Source organism: Panicum virgatum, chromosome 7N (genome assembly GCF_016808335.1).
Source record: "Panicum virgatum strain AP13 chromosome 7N, P.virgatum_v5, whole genome shotgun sequence".
Lineage (NCBI taxonomy): Eukaryota > Viridiplantae > Streptophyta > Magnoliopsida > Poales > Poaceae > Panicum > Panicum virgatum.
In genome coordinates this window covers 15995939-16013422 of record NC_053151.1, presented here as the reverse complement: position 1 = coordinate 16013422, position 17484 = coordinate 15995939, and the positions used below count along the sequence as shown (strand labels likewise).

The 17484-nt window shown below is 42.6% G+C and overlaps 1 protein-coding gene, 2 long non-coding RNA genes and 1 pseudogene across 4 annotated transcripts; 3 read left to right on the top strand and 1 right to left on the bottom strand.

The window, feature by feature from the left end:
• The first annotated feature begins 288 nt into the window (after positions 1-288).
• LOC120683256 (putative inorganic phosphate transporter 1-13) lies at positions 289-2142 on the top strand. The gene is made up of 2 exons (XM_039965311.1): positions 289-834; positions 919-2142. The coding sequence occupies exons 1-2, from the start codon at positions 337-339 to the stop codon at positions 1957-1959; spliced, it is 1539 nt and encodes a 512-aa protein (XP_039821245.1). The 5' UTR covers positions 289-336; the 3' UTR covers positions 1960-2142.
• Positions 2143-8926: 6784 nt separating this feature from the next.
• LOC120680957 lies at positions 8927-9778 on the top strand (annotated as a pseudogene).
• Positions 9779-12293: 2515 nt separating this feature from the next.
• Positions 12294-14292, bottom strand: LOC120680726. The gene is made up of 2 exons (XR_005677779.1): positions 12673-14292; positions 12294-12567 (listed from the first exon to the last, which is right to left on the bottom strand). It is a non-coding gene; the product is annotated as an uncharacterized LOC120680726 (long non-coding RNA).
• LOC120680724 lies at positions 14266-15663 on the top strand. Of its 2 annotated transcripts, none has more exons than XR_005677777.1 (2): positions 14266-14686; positions 14854-15663. It is a non-coding gene; the product is annotated as an uncharacterized LOC120680724 (long non-coding RNA). The 2 variants fall into 2 exon arrangements; XR_005677778.1 differs by having other exon boundaries at positions 14266-14690.
• Positions 15664-17484: the final 1821 nt, after the last annotated feature.

The following is a 17484-nucleotide window of genomic DNA, read 5'->3' as shown; positions in this document are numbered from 1 at the left end:
TTTACAAAAGAAATGTATTAAGATCTACAATATGAAATAAATGCACTACTAATTTGTTGTTGTAGTTATACCGACCATTCTTCCATATAAGTGCTTGTCAAAATACAGTTGCTGCAAAATTGAATTACGTCTATACGAATTGGACACAAACATAAGGTTAACTGAATGATCCAATTATTTGCAAATATCTCCTATAGGAGACATCCCGGATCAACGGCAAACGACTGAAAGCAACTGCTTCCTGGCCCGCAAGTGTATATATTTTCCTGCCGGAGCCTTGGAGAAAAAAGGTGAGGAAGAAGCTGAGTATTCAGCTCTTCGATCGAGAGACGACCAATGGCTCGCGGTCAGCTGAGAGTGCTGAACGCTCTGGATGTGGCCCGGACACAGCTCTACCACTACATGGCGATCGTCATCGCCGGCATGGGCTTCTTCACTGACGCCTACGACTTCTTCGCCATATCCCTCGTCACCGACCTCATCGGCAACAAGTACTACCAGCGAGATACTCCTCCCATCATTTCCGTGGTCATCAACGGCATCGCCCTGTGCGGCGCCGTCCCGGGACAGCTCGTCTTCGGCTGGCTCGGCGACAAGATGGGCCGCAAGCGCATCTACGGCGTCACGCTCGTCCTCATGGTGGTCATGTCTCTCGCATCCGGCCTCTCCTTCGGCAAGCCCGACAGGAAGAATGTGGTCATCGTGCTCTGCTTCTTCCGTTTCTGGCTTGGCTTCGGCATCGGTGGCGACTACCCGCTCTCGGCGACCATCATGTCGGAGTACGCCAACCAGAGGAGACGCGGCGCCTTCATCGCCGCTGTTTTCGCCATGCAGGTGAGCACTATGGCTGATTCATAATTTGCTTCTGAATGAAAGCTGGGAATAATAGTTGGAATATATGATGGATGAAATTCCCAGGGTTTTGGCAATCTTGCAGCCGGAATCGTTGGGATGGTGGTGTCAGCCGCCTTTGTGAACAGTCGTACATCCCACGCCGACTTCGTCTGGCGAATCGTCCTCATGTTCGGCGCCGTTCCGGCTACCCTCACCTACTACTGGCGCATGAAGATGCCCGAGACGGCACGATACACCGCCCTCGTGGCCAAGGACGCCAAGAAGGCAGCCTCTGACATGTCGTCCGTCCTCAACATGGAGATTGTCCCAGAGGAGGAAGGTGTCAACCAGCTCGCGCGACAGGGCCAGTACGGTCTATTTTCGGCGGAGTTCGCCCGCCGCCATGGCATCCACCTCCTCGGCACCAGCGTGTGCTGGCTCGCTCTCGACATCACCTTCTACTCGCTGAACCTGTTCATGAAGGAGATCTTCACCAACGTAGGGCTGATCAGAATTCGGGACGGAGACAACCCGTTCATGCGGATGACCAATGTAACCGCGCTGCACACGGTGATCGCGCTCTGCGGAACACTGCCAGGTTACTTCTTCACTGTCGCATTTGTGGACCGCATCGGCCGTGTCAGGATTCAACTGCTCGGGTTCACCATGATGTCCGTCTTCATAGTCTGTCTCGCTGGTCCTTATAAGTACTGGACTGAACACAAGAGTGGCTTTGCTGTCATGTATGGCATGACCACCTTCTTCGCCAACTTCGGTCCCAACACCACCACTTTTATCATTGCGGCAGAAATCTTCCCTGCCCGGCTACGCTCGACGTGCCACGGCATATCCGGGGCGTTTGGGAAGGTCGGCGCCATCATCGGTGTGTTTGGCTTCGGCCTGGTCCTGCCCGCGGAGAAACAAGTCAGCCCCGAGAAACAAATCAGAACCATTCTGTTCGTGCTTGTTGGATGCAACCTTGTCGGACTTGTCTTCACCCTCCTCTTGCCAGAGTCCAAGGGGATGGCGCTAGAGCAGATCACCGGAGAAATAGAAGAACATGAGCCGCAACTGGACGCTGCAGCAGTTGCTGCGGCCGAGTGCGTACATGAGGTGCCTGTTTAGTCTTAGTTATTATGTAGTAATAAGTAGGTTTATATGTGGTGCTACCTCCTTTTTTTTTTTTGCAGTGTGTGGTACTACCTCGTTAATCTTCTTCAGTTTTTTGTCATGCAAATACTCATGTATCTATGTGTGTATATGTAACAAAATTAGTTAACTCAAATCCGCATTGGCCGTTAAACTTTTTATGTATCTATGTACACTAAACGTTGTTAAACATATAGTGGTAATTGCAAATTTTAGAATTCTTAATCCAAACTAGATCGAGAGGTTGTCGTCGTCACATATCATGCATAAAAAAAATTACCAAAAATACGAGCACCGATCTAGTCTCGAAGCCCGGTAAGCAGGTTGTTCTATCACAAAGAAATTAACAAACAAATAATTTGGACTCTTTCTATAAGCACTAATTTATCTCAAAGAAGAGTAATATCTCACTAGTTTCATGGTACAGCCGCCGTATAGATGGCCTCTTTAATATCTACTAGCGAGTCTTACTAGTAGTCTTCTTCTTTTTTTTTAATGAAACAGGCGGTGGAGGTCTCCTACTGGATATATATTAATTATATATAAACAAAGTTACAAAAGAGTACTAGAGTACAATAGTTTCTAGCCAAACTTTTATGGCCCGAACATGTTTGATTTAGCCCTATAAATTACTGAAAAAAATAGAATTTACAACTCTCTTGAACACTACGAATGTTTTGAACCTCTGATTCTAAAATCAGGGCATTACGTGATCCCCATATCCTCCAGCTCATCAGGATGGTAATATCCATAAAAAAAGGAACTTGCAGCCTTTGATCTGAAGTCTTCCAGTATACTTTCTCCGTTCTGAAATGTAAGTCATCCTGGGAGTGTTTTACTGTGTCCAGATTCATAAAATATTCAATGAATCTGGACATACAGTTTGTTTAGATTCAGATAATATTCAATGAATCTGGTAAAATGCCAGAATGACTTACATTTCAGGACAGAGGGCGTACTTAGAAAAGGTTCTATATGTTTAAAGCACTGTTTAGGCCTAGAGAGGCCCAGCATTGAATGGCAATTGGCAAAGGAACACTTCAACAAAAGATATTCAACACTTCATGTCCAACACTTCAACAGATGCGCGGCATATTCCAAACCGGAGTGTGAGACTCTTGGTCCAAGGTTCGGTATCATCTCCAGGTGTGACTCCTGATAGCAACGAACTTAACGCGTCGATGCGACCGATGCTTGGAGGCCAAAAATTCTACCTTGTCACAATCCTTGACCTGCAAGTACTGGCTGTCACGGCAGGACTTCCACTCCTTGCAACATGTGCTGCTAGTAAGTGCTAACCGGCCAACGGTTTCCTACAAATATCAATACGACAGCAGTATAGTGGTGGCAAATTTGAAGAAACATGACAGAAGGAATCCGAAAATTCAAACATCTTGATGTAAATTCATATGTAAGGTAAATTCAACGTACCTACAGTTGAAGATAGCATCCTTTTAAATGTTCATGAATGTACACACATGGCATTTATTTTTGTGGAATCCTCATGATTCCTTAAGTTGGCTATTAAATCAATTTTTTTTACCGAAATCAGTTAGGAATGCCCCAACCTATTGTATTTGATATCAGCGCATTTACGTATTTGATATCAAGTTAAACTAGAAGCAAACAAAAACTAGAATTATCTTGCTGTTACTTTTGTCAGACTTTTTTATCAAGGGAAATGTGAATCGTAGATAACATTTTTTTCATTCCAAAAATAGGTAGAATCTCCCCTAATTCAGTAGACAGAATAGAATTTTGTATACAAAAATAACATTGAACCACAGTCATGCTTCATGTTTTACTTGTCACTATCCCTACGAATTTTACTCGAAATTCTGGTAGACAGTTGGTCTCCGAGAATTACAACATGGGTAGGACATTCAGGTAGGCATCGAGCAAAATAAAACCCTCTTATTTCGTTGAGAAATTTCCCACGCTATCTATGCGCCACACATGAGTCTCAGACTAGCTAAATTCTGTGTGTGGAAACAATTGGTCTTTGATCCTATTATTATATATATACCTACGTCCTATTCTACTCCCTAGATGTAGCTACACCAAACTAATAATTACTGAAAAAAAGTTCAGTAACTTACTACGGGTGATTACTGAACACTATTTTACTAAACCTGATTCAATAATCCGGTAACTCGGTTCAGTAATTTCTGATCTGTTTGTACACACACACGGTAAATACAGCCCTTTTGATAACTTTTCCTCTGTACGGAAACATGTCATTTTGGTTTGTAGTTCTAACATGTTATAGAAAGAGTATTTTCATTTAACATACTAAATAGGTAAATTATAAAAATATATATGATAATGAATCTAGTTGTAATAATTATTGCTGTATTTTATATTTTTTCAAACTTACAAATAATTTGATTTATAATAAACCAAAATGCATTGTATTTGAGGAAGAAGATTAGTACTTGCATGTCAGTGTCGTCATTTCAAAATTCAGCATACTCCTAAGGGCTTTTTCAAGAGCTTAGCTAAATCAGACTAGCTAAATTCTCATTTAACTAGCCATTTAGCTAACCATTTAGCATTCTAAAGGGTGGGGAACCAACAGCCTCTCCACCTTGGCGTGCTCCTTGTCGCTCTCACCGGAGCCGCATTCCTCCTCGCCTGTGGCCTCCCTGGCGTCGACACAGAGGCGGATGAGGCCCTTCATCGACTCGTACCCGTGTACGCCCAACGCCTCCTTGGCAATTGGCCATCTCCACCAGCACCTCCCGTGGCGGTGACCACCAGCGTCGGAAGCGCCACCGGCGTCACGGGGCACAGCGACACCAGCGACGCCACACGGCCCACCCGCTTCAACCAGATAAGGAACGATTTTATCTAGTAGTAGAAGTTTAGCTATTCACATCCGCTTCAACCAGATAATTGATGCCTAGCGGAAGGGAGGGAATAGCGAGGTGGATCGCTAATGGAGGAATTTAGCTAGTCTGGTGGCTGGCGATTTTATCTCTTTTTTTATTTTATTACTTAGCCAACTAAATTAAGCTAATCTATTGGGGACGCTCTCCTGTACACTAGATCCCCGGAATATTCTGGCCACTGGCCAGGGTATGATATCTTATAAGTTCTTAACGCGTGTAATGGCCTCCAGCTTACCAACGAAATTAACGCGTTTGCCGGCAGTGCCCGTGCTTGCGGAGACTGGTGATGCTTCCAACGGTGAACCCAATAATTTCAAATGTCGCATTCGCTGTCTCGCTGATGTGCCATTGCCGGTCACGGCAGGACATTCGGAACTGCCAGACAAAAAAAAAGTAGCCTATTTTTTTGCTAGAAAAAAGTTGTAGCATATTTAAGGTTATTTTCTATTTCGTGCCAGGAGTATTTCAAAAATAAATCGAACCAGCATATTTAAGGGCCAACTTATTTCCAAAAGTGGTTTACAGCTAACTAGCTAAGATCATTCTCGGTGGAAGGGTTTCATTACACTGATTTCAATATAGCCACAATATCTAGAATATTATGAAACCAAGCCAGACATGTTGCACAACACGACTCACGCCACGGTAAATCCTCAAACTCAACCCGAAACGCAGTCCGCTGACACTCATCATCAGGCTCAAACCACAAGGGCACATATCAACCTTGTATTCGCACATACATATGTAAGTGATGTCATCACTCTTGTAATGTAACATTTTAATTCTTCTGCTTCATTAAATGAGTACATACATACACACTTGCACTTCAGATGACTCTTGTAGCAAGTCACATTATCAGATACTAGCCACTGATGCCCGCGCTTCGCTGCGGGTGACCAATTGGTATACCACAAAACCCTAAAGTCATATATATATATATATATATATATATATATATATAAAGCTATGTTGGAATGCGGTAGGTTTGGCTAACCCGTATAATACACGAAAGCATCAGCTGTCATAACGGTTATCCATTAAGCATGAAGTAGGTGTGAGGCTATTACATTATAGGCGGAAAGAGCTTGTACTACATGGGGGCACATATCCCTTACACGAGGGTTTACACAAAGTGAAGTAATTTTCACTTCCCTTAGTGTAAAGGAGCTAGCTAAAACTAAATCTAGAATTCTAAATTCGAACAGTAGCTTCATTCCCTTGGATCTTCGAGTGCCTAGCTAGATCATTCATCTAAGGATGAAGGGCCTTCTAATGGGATGAGAGGAAGACCAACTTTGCTCTCTGCCGGTGGCTCATTTTGCTGGAGGACTTCTTCCTTGGTAGGCTCCAGGTCTGAAGCCTCCTCAGAGACCTCTGTAGGCGGAGGTGCTGGCGGGGTCTCACCAAACTTCTTTTTGGCGTTATCCATGGCTACAATTGGGATTCCATCTAGCACATCACACTCTTTGCCACCCAATATGAGAGCCCTTCTTTTCACCCAAGTGACTAGGTAGGCATCTTTTAATTCTTGTGCATGGCGGTCATCGGCTTGCTTTAAGGCTTCAATTGCAGCGATCTCACGACTTTCAGATATGGTCACTTGGGCCTTAGACTCAGCAAGCTGCACACGAAGTTTCCTGATCTGCTTCTCAGCTTCTTCTGCCCTGTGGTTGCACTCCTTGAGCTTGGTTGCTTGTTTATCATATTCCTCATCTAAGGTGAGCAAGTACCTTGCCATGAACACTACAGTTGGGTTATCTTCTCTCAATTCACAACCTTCTAGGGTCTTCATCCGAGTAATCCATATTGGGCGGTTCCTTACTAGAGGCGGAAAATACCGCATTGGCGTACGACAGATTGGCTTCTCATATATCTGGCATAGGTACCTCAGAGCCTTATGGGCAATAGCTTGGTAGGTGTCCTCAAACCAGAACCCTATGGTGGTAACTGACCATGGCTTTATGTCAGGGAAGTCTTTACTTGCTCCGATATAGATAGTCACTTCACATCGTTCTGTGCTGTACTCCTCGTACTCTCTTCCCATGTATTCCGGGTGGTCCAAAATACCAAGCCTTGCCATGGTGCTGTACAGGAGCTTGGGGAAACCTTCTTTGTTCAAGCAATGGCTAGTGACCCATCCTTCTCCTTCCATCTACCACAAAAAGGAGGAGGTAATCATTTCTGGACATGAGAGGAAGGTATGAATTTCTAGGTGGTGCTCACAATCTACTTATCTTGCTAAGGGTGCTGGCGAAGAGGGAGGCCACCTTCTTCACCAGATCAGAGTTCTCCGAGAAGATTAGATGGATGAAGAAAGTGAAGGGTCATGGATCAATGGGAAGGTAGTGGAGCTATGGGAGCTTCAGCGTGGGAAAAAGAGTTCTTTGGTGTCATATTTTATAGGTAAGAGGAGGGAGTAGCCAGCAGCTCCTGGCCCATATTCAATGGCACAACTGTGGGCTCATATGCTAGCTGGTCAAAGGGGCAATAGAGCTAGGTGTGTTGTGTATTGGGATGGGGTTGTTGAGGTCACAAGCAGTCTGTGGTGGTCGGATGCAAGTACAACATGCCCCGTGTTTCACGGGCACGCATCTGCCTGTGTGCAACATGCACAAGTCGAAATGGAATGAGGCAACAAGAGTGAGGTGGAAATAGAATTGGTGGAGGAAGCCGGGCTACCTTATGCCGACATGCTCTCATGCAGACATCCTCTCATGCCAATTGTCAGTGTGACATCATGCATAAAGGGGTACCAGCACGCGTAAAAGGGTAGCAGAGGTAGGTGCGTCATGTAGTGGTGCGGGACTATTGAGTCGATAGGGTGGCGTATGGTGGTCAAATCCAAGCCCGGCATGCCCCGTGTTTCACAGGCACGCCTGTGCCTATGCGCAACATGCATAGAAACGAGGCAAGAAGAGGGAGGTGGAACCAAGACTGGTTGGAGGGAACTGGGCTGGCCTAAGTCGACACTCCCTCATCTTGGATACCATTGCACCGCATGCTATTAACGGCACAAACTGGTTGCCACTATGGTGCAGACTGCAAAAGACAGTAGGCACGGGTAAAGGAGTAGCATAGTTAGGTGCGTCGTGTAGCGGTGTGCAGGTGTTGATGTGACAGGGTACCAGTGGTGGTGGGATGCGAGCCTGGCGTGCCCGTGTTTCATGGGCATGCGTGTGTCTGTGTATGTGGTGGAATGGGAAGGAGGCAAGAAAAGGGAGTTGGAACAGAATTGGGCAGAGCAGGTTAGCTAAAGAGGCTGGGGCTCAATCAATTTTTCAGAGACCATGCATGCTCTACCGATTTTTGGTGTTTTAGGGTCCAACAAATCTACACAGCTATATCTATGAACTCTATTCTTGACTTCCCTATGTTTGGATCCCCACATCCTACGCAGTAAAAATGTAAAAGACTCCATTTCCTCAATAACTGAACGCCGTTCTAGCAAATCGCTCCATACACCGTTAGTAATTTAAAGTTCAAGGGGTTATTTTGTGGTCATTTTTTAAAATTTTGTGTAGGCAAAGTGCTATCGGTGTCCATGGTTAACTATGGTTATCTGATTGTTCCATCTCCAAGCTCTCGCGTCACTTGATGAAAACACAATTTTTATTTGGTCCAAAACCTATGTTGAAAAGGTTGGCTATAAACGAAAACTTATCATATTCATGGGATGAAAGTGCACATAAACTATTTTGAGTTAAACATGAGATAAACAAAACATGCAGTCTGTGCCTATATTTATTGTACTTATCTACCTGGTTAGGCAACCGTGTATGAAGTATAAATGCCTACGATGGCATCGCATGCAATAAAATCGGTATATCTAGTGACCTGTTACCGTATACCCAGATTTCTATTATTGCTATAACATCTACCGGTAAACTTAAGGTCCATGGGTCCTAAAACACCTTTCTTTTCCTCATTGCACCCACCCTTCGCTCTTTGTATAACATGGCCTAGTGAACCCACAGGCCACTGTTCTAGAAGCGCTTTCTCCTTCCTCTCCCCACTCCATCCCGAGATCTGTTTCACCATATATTGCATCTTTGATGTCGATGTTGTCGATTAAGCCAGTGGTGATCATGGGTGCTACTGGTACAGGCAAAACCAAGCTATCAATTGATGTATCCAAGGTGATCAGCGGTGAAGTGGTAAACACCGACAAGATGCAGATCTATTCTGGCCTTGACATCACCACCAACAAGCTCTGCCTAAATGATCGACATGGTATTCCTCATCACCTCATCGGGGCCATTTCGGCAATTACCAATGATGTTTCTATACCTCTCTTCCGATCTGCTGCGACCAAAATTACTGAGTCTATTGTTAGGCGGGGTCACATACTGGTTCTGGTAGGTGGATCGAACTCACTAATCCATGGATTCCTTGTTGACAAGCTTGATGCCTCCCTCATTGACCCTTTTGCAGTAGAGAGTTACCGACCAACTTTAAGGTTCCAAAGCTGCCTTCTATGGATCCAGTGTGATGAGGTAGTCCTCAAGAAATACCTCAGTCATCGGGTTGATGATATGGTTGATGCTGGTTTGGTCAAGGAACTGAAAGAATATTTTGATTCTGTATCAATTCATTAGTCTGTTGGTTACAGCGGCCTGGCTAGGGCAATCGGTGTGCCCGAACTAAGAGAGTATTTTGCGGGACGCAAGAGCCTCTGTGATTCTATAAAAGAGATGAAATCCAATACACAAGCTCTCGCAGAAGCGCAGATCACAAAGATTAGACATATTGTGGATATTTGGGGTTGGCCTATCTATTCTCTCGATAACACTGAAACCATACGCTCGCATATCACTGGATCAAACCATACTGCCACGACCATAGCATGGGAACGCGATGTGCGCCGCCATGCACTTACTATTATAAATGACTTATTGGGTAGGTGATGCCTATGCGGATGTTCATGTGGTTGCCAAAAGGCACTAATACAAGAACTACGTTCACTATTAGTGCCTGAGTGTGTTGTAGTATGATTGACTGAAGCATGGATGGCTATTTCAGTATCTCTGCTTAGATTTGCACCAGCACTGGCCTTGAAAAACTTCTGCTAATGTTTTTTTGTATGTATTGATGCCAGTGACTAATATATGTCATGAGATGCTGCACATCATGGTTCTTTATTATTCACTACAAATTGAACCTCATTTTAACTCGAGTGTGGTTCATACGACAGAAGTTGCCATCTTTGTTTATACATTTCTGCTTAGTTTTGATGGTGGTGAGGGCCTCTGGACTTGGTAATATACACAGGTGAGTTTTACCTATTGTATAAATGGTGGGTGACCCGAATTCTGCCAAATTTTTTATTTGGCTTTGGTAAATCGTGCCAATGCTATCTATGACAACAAATACAGACAGGGTAAGGCATGGCAGTGCTATGTATGCCATTTCTAAATATATATTTTACTCCCTCCGTCCATGAAAGAAGGCAATTCTAGCATGGTTCACTCAGAACAATACATAGATAAAATGACACATGTGTTCCTAGTATATCCTCTGAAACGATGGCTCGAACACCAAAGCGAATGATTTGAAGTTGTGCACTATAATAAAATACTGCACTAAACAATGACTAAATTAATGCTTCTCCGAAGCATATGTTGCTCCACACAACAATACTTTAAAGGGAAGATAAACTCAAACACCAAATCATCACATCACTATGGGAAGCTACTGAAAATATCCACAAAAAAGGGAATGCAAAATTCAAACTCACATCAGCTTCCCTTCCTTGTTTGGCCTATAAAAGGGTGCTGGCCATAGCTTGCACGCCAGTCTCTTCTTCCATTTAGCACCCGTGGCTTTAGATCTTAGCCAAGCACCTACGTGATCCATTCATTAGTTGATCCCATGCTACCAAGTCGATATGTATGCTAGAGTTGTATTCTTTTGTGGGCAACTTTCAAATCCTAAAATTGCATTCTTTTGTGGACGGAGGAGTAGGTGCATACAGAAATAAAAGTTCGATTCCATAAACCCTAGGTACCTGGTAGGCATAGGCTGGTCATCAACATAGCACTAGGAGAATAATATAGTACGTGGGTACATTTGATTCAAAGGCTAACTAATTAACTAAGTCCATATACAGCGGCTGCCTAATGTTTAGCTGGGTATTCGGGCGAGGCAGCGGTAGCTTAAGTTCTTATGTGCACAGATCAGGGATTCGGATTAGAGAGGGAGTGTTTTTTTTCAAGAATGTGCTTGCACTAAATTCCTTACCTAGAGGAACTTTCTTGGTAAAATAACACAAGATAAAGTTGCAATAGGTACTCAGGGAACAACGGATTATCTAGTCAGATTTTATAAGTATACAAAAAACAAATGCTATGAGTTTTGTAGGAACTATGTATAGAGAGATCTGATGAATGATAACCAAAATATAATGGTGGACACTTACAACGAAAAATAGTGTTATCAGTATTCCATCACATGGAACCATGCAATCCACTAATATCAGCCATGTTGCTATTAAATGTACTAGGACCAGCAGTAATAGTGCTTTAAGTATTACCAATAATAATAATAATAATAATAATAATAATAATAATAATAGTAATATTAGTAATAATAATATCAGCGGAGGTAGCAGGAGGAATAATAATTATAGCGCTTGGACGAATAATAGTAGCATAAGCAACAATAACGACAACAATAATAGTACAAGCATTCAGAGCAATACAGTGTTCAACCTTACATGCTCCCAACATAGATAGGGAGCTGATGTTCTACATACTGGTAAGTACCTAGCACATAGGTCATTGTACGGCTATTACAACACCTAAGAAGTGCCTACATTCATCTCTAAGCATTTAAAGCTTTCCCGTAGGGACATTAGCACGTAAGCGAGAATTTGGTGCATGTCATGAGATAGATGGGAGCAGCATAATCAAAGGATATTATTATGATAGTACTTGGCTTCAAAGGTGCCTCCGTTGTTATCCTTGGGTGATTAATAAACCCCTGCAAGATATGTTGCACATAAAAATATTTAATTATTGCACCATTACGAGGACAAAGCAAGTAACCAAACACGACATACCAAACATGCCTACCATTTAGTCAGTAATTGGACATCCATTGGGGGTGTTTTCCTGCACAATATTGAATAATTCGCAGGCAAGCAGCTCGTGACGCGTCTTTGGTGGCTTCGATCCTGTGTATATGACGGGCTCCATAGATATGCATGCAGGTTGTGGTGGCGAAGCACAAGACGCTAAGGGAAGGATATCACCGTATCTAATACAAATAGAGCTCAAACGCTTCAAAAGTTCCATGTGGGCACTGAATAGTCTGTTTTTCTCTATACGCAAAGTTTCATGTTTCATCTGAAGAATCATGGACCAGCTCATATAGTTGTGCAACTGCCTATATGTTTCCATGAATGGAGCATGATTCACATCATTAATGGTAACATTCATCTTTGATAAGATATGAGAAATTGCCATTTCAGAAACATTTTCTAGAGCTTCATACTCCGTAATGCAAGGGATTCCTTGGAAACCTTCAACCTCTACCACGCCTTCGGCGCCTCTGGGGGGATCTCAACCGTGAGCCAGGCTACCTTTTTATCACTCTTATCTAACTTATACACCCCTTCAGTACGAATGGTCGCCCCCATCTGACTAGTGATCTGTCTGAGGATGCCTTTGCGTGAGATGTTAACTACAACCTGACCCTACACGCACAAAAAAAAAGTAAATACAGTTTAAGTATGCATGCGTAGGTAGGTAGACTATATATATATAGAACAGATGTTGCTGCTGTTGGCTAAAAGAAATACCTGCGCCACAGAGCCATCATCGTGCGAACTCTTGAACTCTGGTTCCTCCATGATGCCCTTTCCCTTGTCCATATTACTTCTATGACAAGTTGGCATATAACGTAAATCAGTGGAAGCATATTTTGTTTTGCAAATAGAACGTACAGGGGAACGTTCCCTCAGATTTGGGCTGTTACTACCGTTTAGTCACTGGAAAAAACTTGATAATTTTCATCCCTAATTTGTTGCAATACTTCTGACATGGGCATTCAGAGCTTTTAGTGGGAAGAAAGTGTAGCAAAGCAAGAAAGCTAAGGGGTGAGTGCTAAAAAGTGCATAGAATATTTGAGTGGGGGATGCAGCCGCACCTATGCTGGCCTACAACACGGTGGCTATGTGAGCATGTGCACCAATAACAATTAATGATGAGTTCCTTGGCTATGCGAGCACACGGAACAATAATAATTAATGACGAGATCCTTGAGAACTCGAATTACCTTGCGCTGCTCTATGCCCGGCTTGGAAGGAGACCATGCTGGAGGTGCATGTCCAGAACTTTGTTCCATAAATAGGCAGGCACACGCTTGGATACAGCTATAAGGTATTCCTTTCGTTCCAAAATAAGTGTAATTTTATGATTCAAAATTTGTCCCAAAATAGTTCTCGCACACTCTACCTTTTTACCTCCCCTCCTCTACCTCTTCTTGTTTCATGTTCACCCTCTACTTTTTTACCTCTCCTCCTCTACCTCCGCTTGTTTCATGTGCACTCTCTACTTTTTTACCTCTCCTTAGGCCAGTCTCAATGGAGTTTCATGGAGAGTTTCATGATATTAAATATCATCAATTTTGCTGGCATGGCAAGTAGAGAGGAGGCTGGAGTTTTATGGCATGCGAAAAAAATTCATCACCATGAAATCCAACTGACACAGTTAGCTAATTTTCAGTCCATCTAACTGTGTCTATAAAACTCCCACTGAGACTGGTTTTCTCATGCCCAACTCCCAAAACTACACTTGTTTTGGGACGGAGGAGCAGACAGCAAGGATAGATATCCTAAAAAAATATTGGTGGGGAGAACTTTAAGTTGTGATACGGTGGGGTAGTCCAAATTAAATATTGATGGTGCCAACTGCAAACTGTTATGTCACTTCGCACCGGCACACAACAAGGACAAATGGTAGGTGCTGACGCCAATCTCAATGGAACCATTTATGCTAGAAAATAAGGGCCACTAGATTAATCATGTTACATATTTTGTATTAAATTTATTTAGAGATTTAAATGTTAGTAGTTCTGTAAAAACTTAGTGAAACCTAGAATTGTTTGAGCTCTCGAGAAGCTAGGGCTGGATTGTTTTTTAGGACGGACAGAGCACATACTCCGCCGGGTATCCATATCCACCGCAAAACAGTGGAAAACTGCATAGCAAGTAATAATTAATGTGAGACGATGGAGCAGCTCACCAATATCGGATGGAACAATGAAAATGACATAAGGAACGTACACTGTCTGCAACAACTCGTGGCCAGTGGCCCTACCTTCATCAATGCCCACTACTGATTAGGTCATTAATGCGATTGGCATGACAAAACTAATTAGGTGCCACCCTCGACATCCTTGCTGCTGTGTCTGCGACAAACATATCATAGGAACCTCTATAAAATGAAAGATAAAGTTCATGTGGAGCTAGCAAGAGAGATCAGCGCCAGCCTATACCAGTATACCAATAAGGGAGCACAGAGGACAAGGTACGTGTAGCCATAACAGGTGTATTTTTGTACCTATTTTCATAAATTCCTAGCGTTCATACAAAGTTTAGTTTTAATTCCACACTTCCTACTATTGGGTTGCTCGCCGCTGGAATTTTCGTTAGCCACCTATGAAAACACATCATGGAAAGTTTCGGAGAGCTCTCATACCTGCACCTTAGAGATAAATGGATGATAAGGCAACTCCCTGCCAGACATGGGTAACCGAGCTCCACCGGTCGACAGCGATGGTGGTAGGAGCATAAAAAAGGAGCACCAGGATGAGTAGGTATCCTTATTACACATTTTCAAAGCATAATTAACTTTCTGATTCAGTTACCCTTTAATTGTTAAGAAATAATGTAGCCTCACACATCCTAGATTCAAGATTTTCTGTACTCTAAGTCATATAGTGGCATGCAGGCCCTAATTGTTCTTAAATACCATTCCAGGGAGGCCAGATGACAAAATTGACCATAAGTTATGTGAAGACTCTAGCACAAATCATAGATCAGCTTGGATTGGAGGAACCAAAAATAGCATATGAGAAGGGAGAGAGCGGAATGTTCCATGCTACCATAGAAGTGGACCTTTTGAACTGGGTATCCATGGGATACAGAGGCCAACGAGAATTCACAGGCAAGTCATCAGTTTCCGCAAGAAGAGCTGTTGAGAAGGCCGCTCGTAAAGTTGTCAATACTTTGGAGAAATATGGTCTCGTCAAGATCAATGATTTCAGGAGGAAACAACTGAAGCTGTGGAAGAAAAGAGTCATGAATATTGCTAAGGTATGCAAGGAACTCATCGAAGAAAGAGACGTACTTGAGAGGAACAACGCGTACCTACAAAACAAGCACAATAAATTACTTGCAGAGAATGCTAGGATGGAAGAAGAAATATCGAGGCTGGAGGAAAAGATAGTTGGGCGCACAGAAGGTGAAAAGGAAGATAAGGAGCCCACTAGCAAGAACAACCACTTGGATGGAGATAACACTACAATGGAGGAATTCATGGAAGTTAAGTGGGAAGGCACATAATATAAATTGCTGTGGTACTGGGTTTCCATCTGTGCAAGTACTGGTCAATGTGTTATATATAGTAATTATGTGTCCTAGGAAGGTACCTGCAGCTCAACTAATGGTGCTGATAGTAGTAATGGTTTCAAGTACCTATTATATATTAGTGTTGCATCTTAAAAAAGAGGACTGGTTGTACGTCTTGGTGTTGTCTTTTCGCTATAGAATGCATGGTACTTGGAGGCATGAGATATTTCCAGAGTTTTGGTGTTGTTTTTTGCTATTGAATGCATGGTACATGGAGGCATGAGCTATTTCTAGAGGCGGTGATAGGTGATAGGTGATAGGTGATAGTGTTAGGTGGCCATTTAAAGAATATGGGCACGGTGGTTGTACTCCCTGCATGCCAAAAAAAACAAGTAATCATAGTAATTGTAGGGAAAATTAATAATATGGTAGAATAAACATGTTGACTCTATTTTTTTACTCATTTTTTGCACTAATTGGTTTTTATGGGCAGATACATTTTGTAAATAGAGTAAAATGAGTCCTTTTTAGGGACAAACTCTAAATTCTAGAATAACTTGTTCTTTGGAATAGAGGGAGCAGATATCAAAAGCATATCTAACTGGTGTTTGTTGTGCTCCATCCGCCCACAAAAAAATACAAATCCCGCTAATCGGTGAACCAAACAGTTCAAGTTTCGATTGATCTATACAAGATAATGCTAATGCTTATTGTATAAAATAGGCAACACTTAATTAGTTATTAAATATAATTGTCGTGCCACATCCATTCAAAAGCATACATGAATGTAATTTACTGCACAAGTTTGGTAAAATTTGAACTTGTTGACTGCTCGAAAAGATAGTTGCATTGTTCTTTGGATGGAGTGAGTACATATATAAAAAGTGTGTTGAGCCGATGTTTCTTGTATCCCCTCTTGCGAGCAATCGGTTTAAATCAACTATGGCCATGTTTATTTTTGGAAAAAAAAATCTGCAAGACGTGCCGCATCGAATCTTGGGACACATGTATAGAATATTAAATGGAGCTGCCAAATAAACTAATTGCACAATATAATTGTTTCATACGAGATTAATCTTTTAAGTCTAGTTAGTCCACGATGGGACATTAGTTGTCAAATAACATCGAGACAGACTACATTATGAAAACCCAACTTTTTCGCGACCTAAACACAGTCTACGCATATGGACTATACTGATGTGATGCAATGTGACAGAAACAAAACAAGTGAGCAGATTTGACGTGCACAATGTAGACCAACATGAAGTACAGGTCAGGCAAAAGAAAGTAAATGCCACTTTTCAGTCTATGGTCTTCCTTGTCTATGTTCCTATGCATCAATTGCGTGCACCAAGGAAACACGGAACACTTTTTTTTCTATAAGGGGTTTTCCCATCTAAAAACAGTGCATCCCTTTAAATAGACCATATATATGCTCCTTCAAGGGCATTACCTCCATGCTCTCCACCCCCTCCCCCACCTCCCACACACCCCGCGCCTATCACCATAAAACCAGGAACCTAGTACAATATTTCTAATATAACCATATACCAGGACTGGCACTTGTACCGAGGATGTTAGGTGAATTTAAGGTGGAAGTACCTAACACCACCCATGAGCCAGCTTTATGCTTCATTCATTTGGTTATACCCCTTTTTAGATCGGGTGGGCTTTTCATTGATTATTGGTGAAGATCAGCAATCGTCTATGAATTTTCAATACAAGTATTACAACTATAGACCACCTGTGCTCGCGAAGCCTACTGTAATTGATTTTTGTTAAAAATTTTGTCCGCGTGCATCTTTGACTCCAAAGCTCCGCCCTTTTTGGCATTTGCCTGTTTCTGTATCCAAAAGTTCCCAAAGTTTGTCCCATCACATTTGCCAATTTGCTTGCCAAAGTGGGTATCTGCCTCGTCATACATTTTGACCATCATTTCGATCTACCTTTGTTAGATATTTGGACGGAGGATGCCGACTGTAATACCATTGGGCACATTGTTTAGTAGATGTAAGAGGTCCTCCTCCGGCAGATGAAATC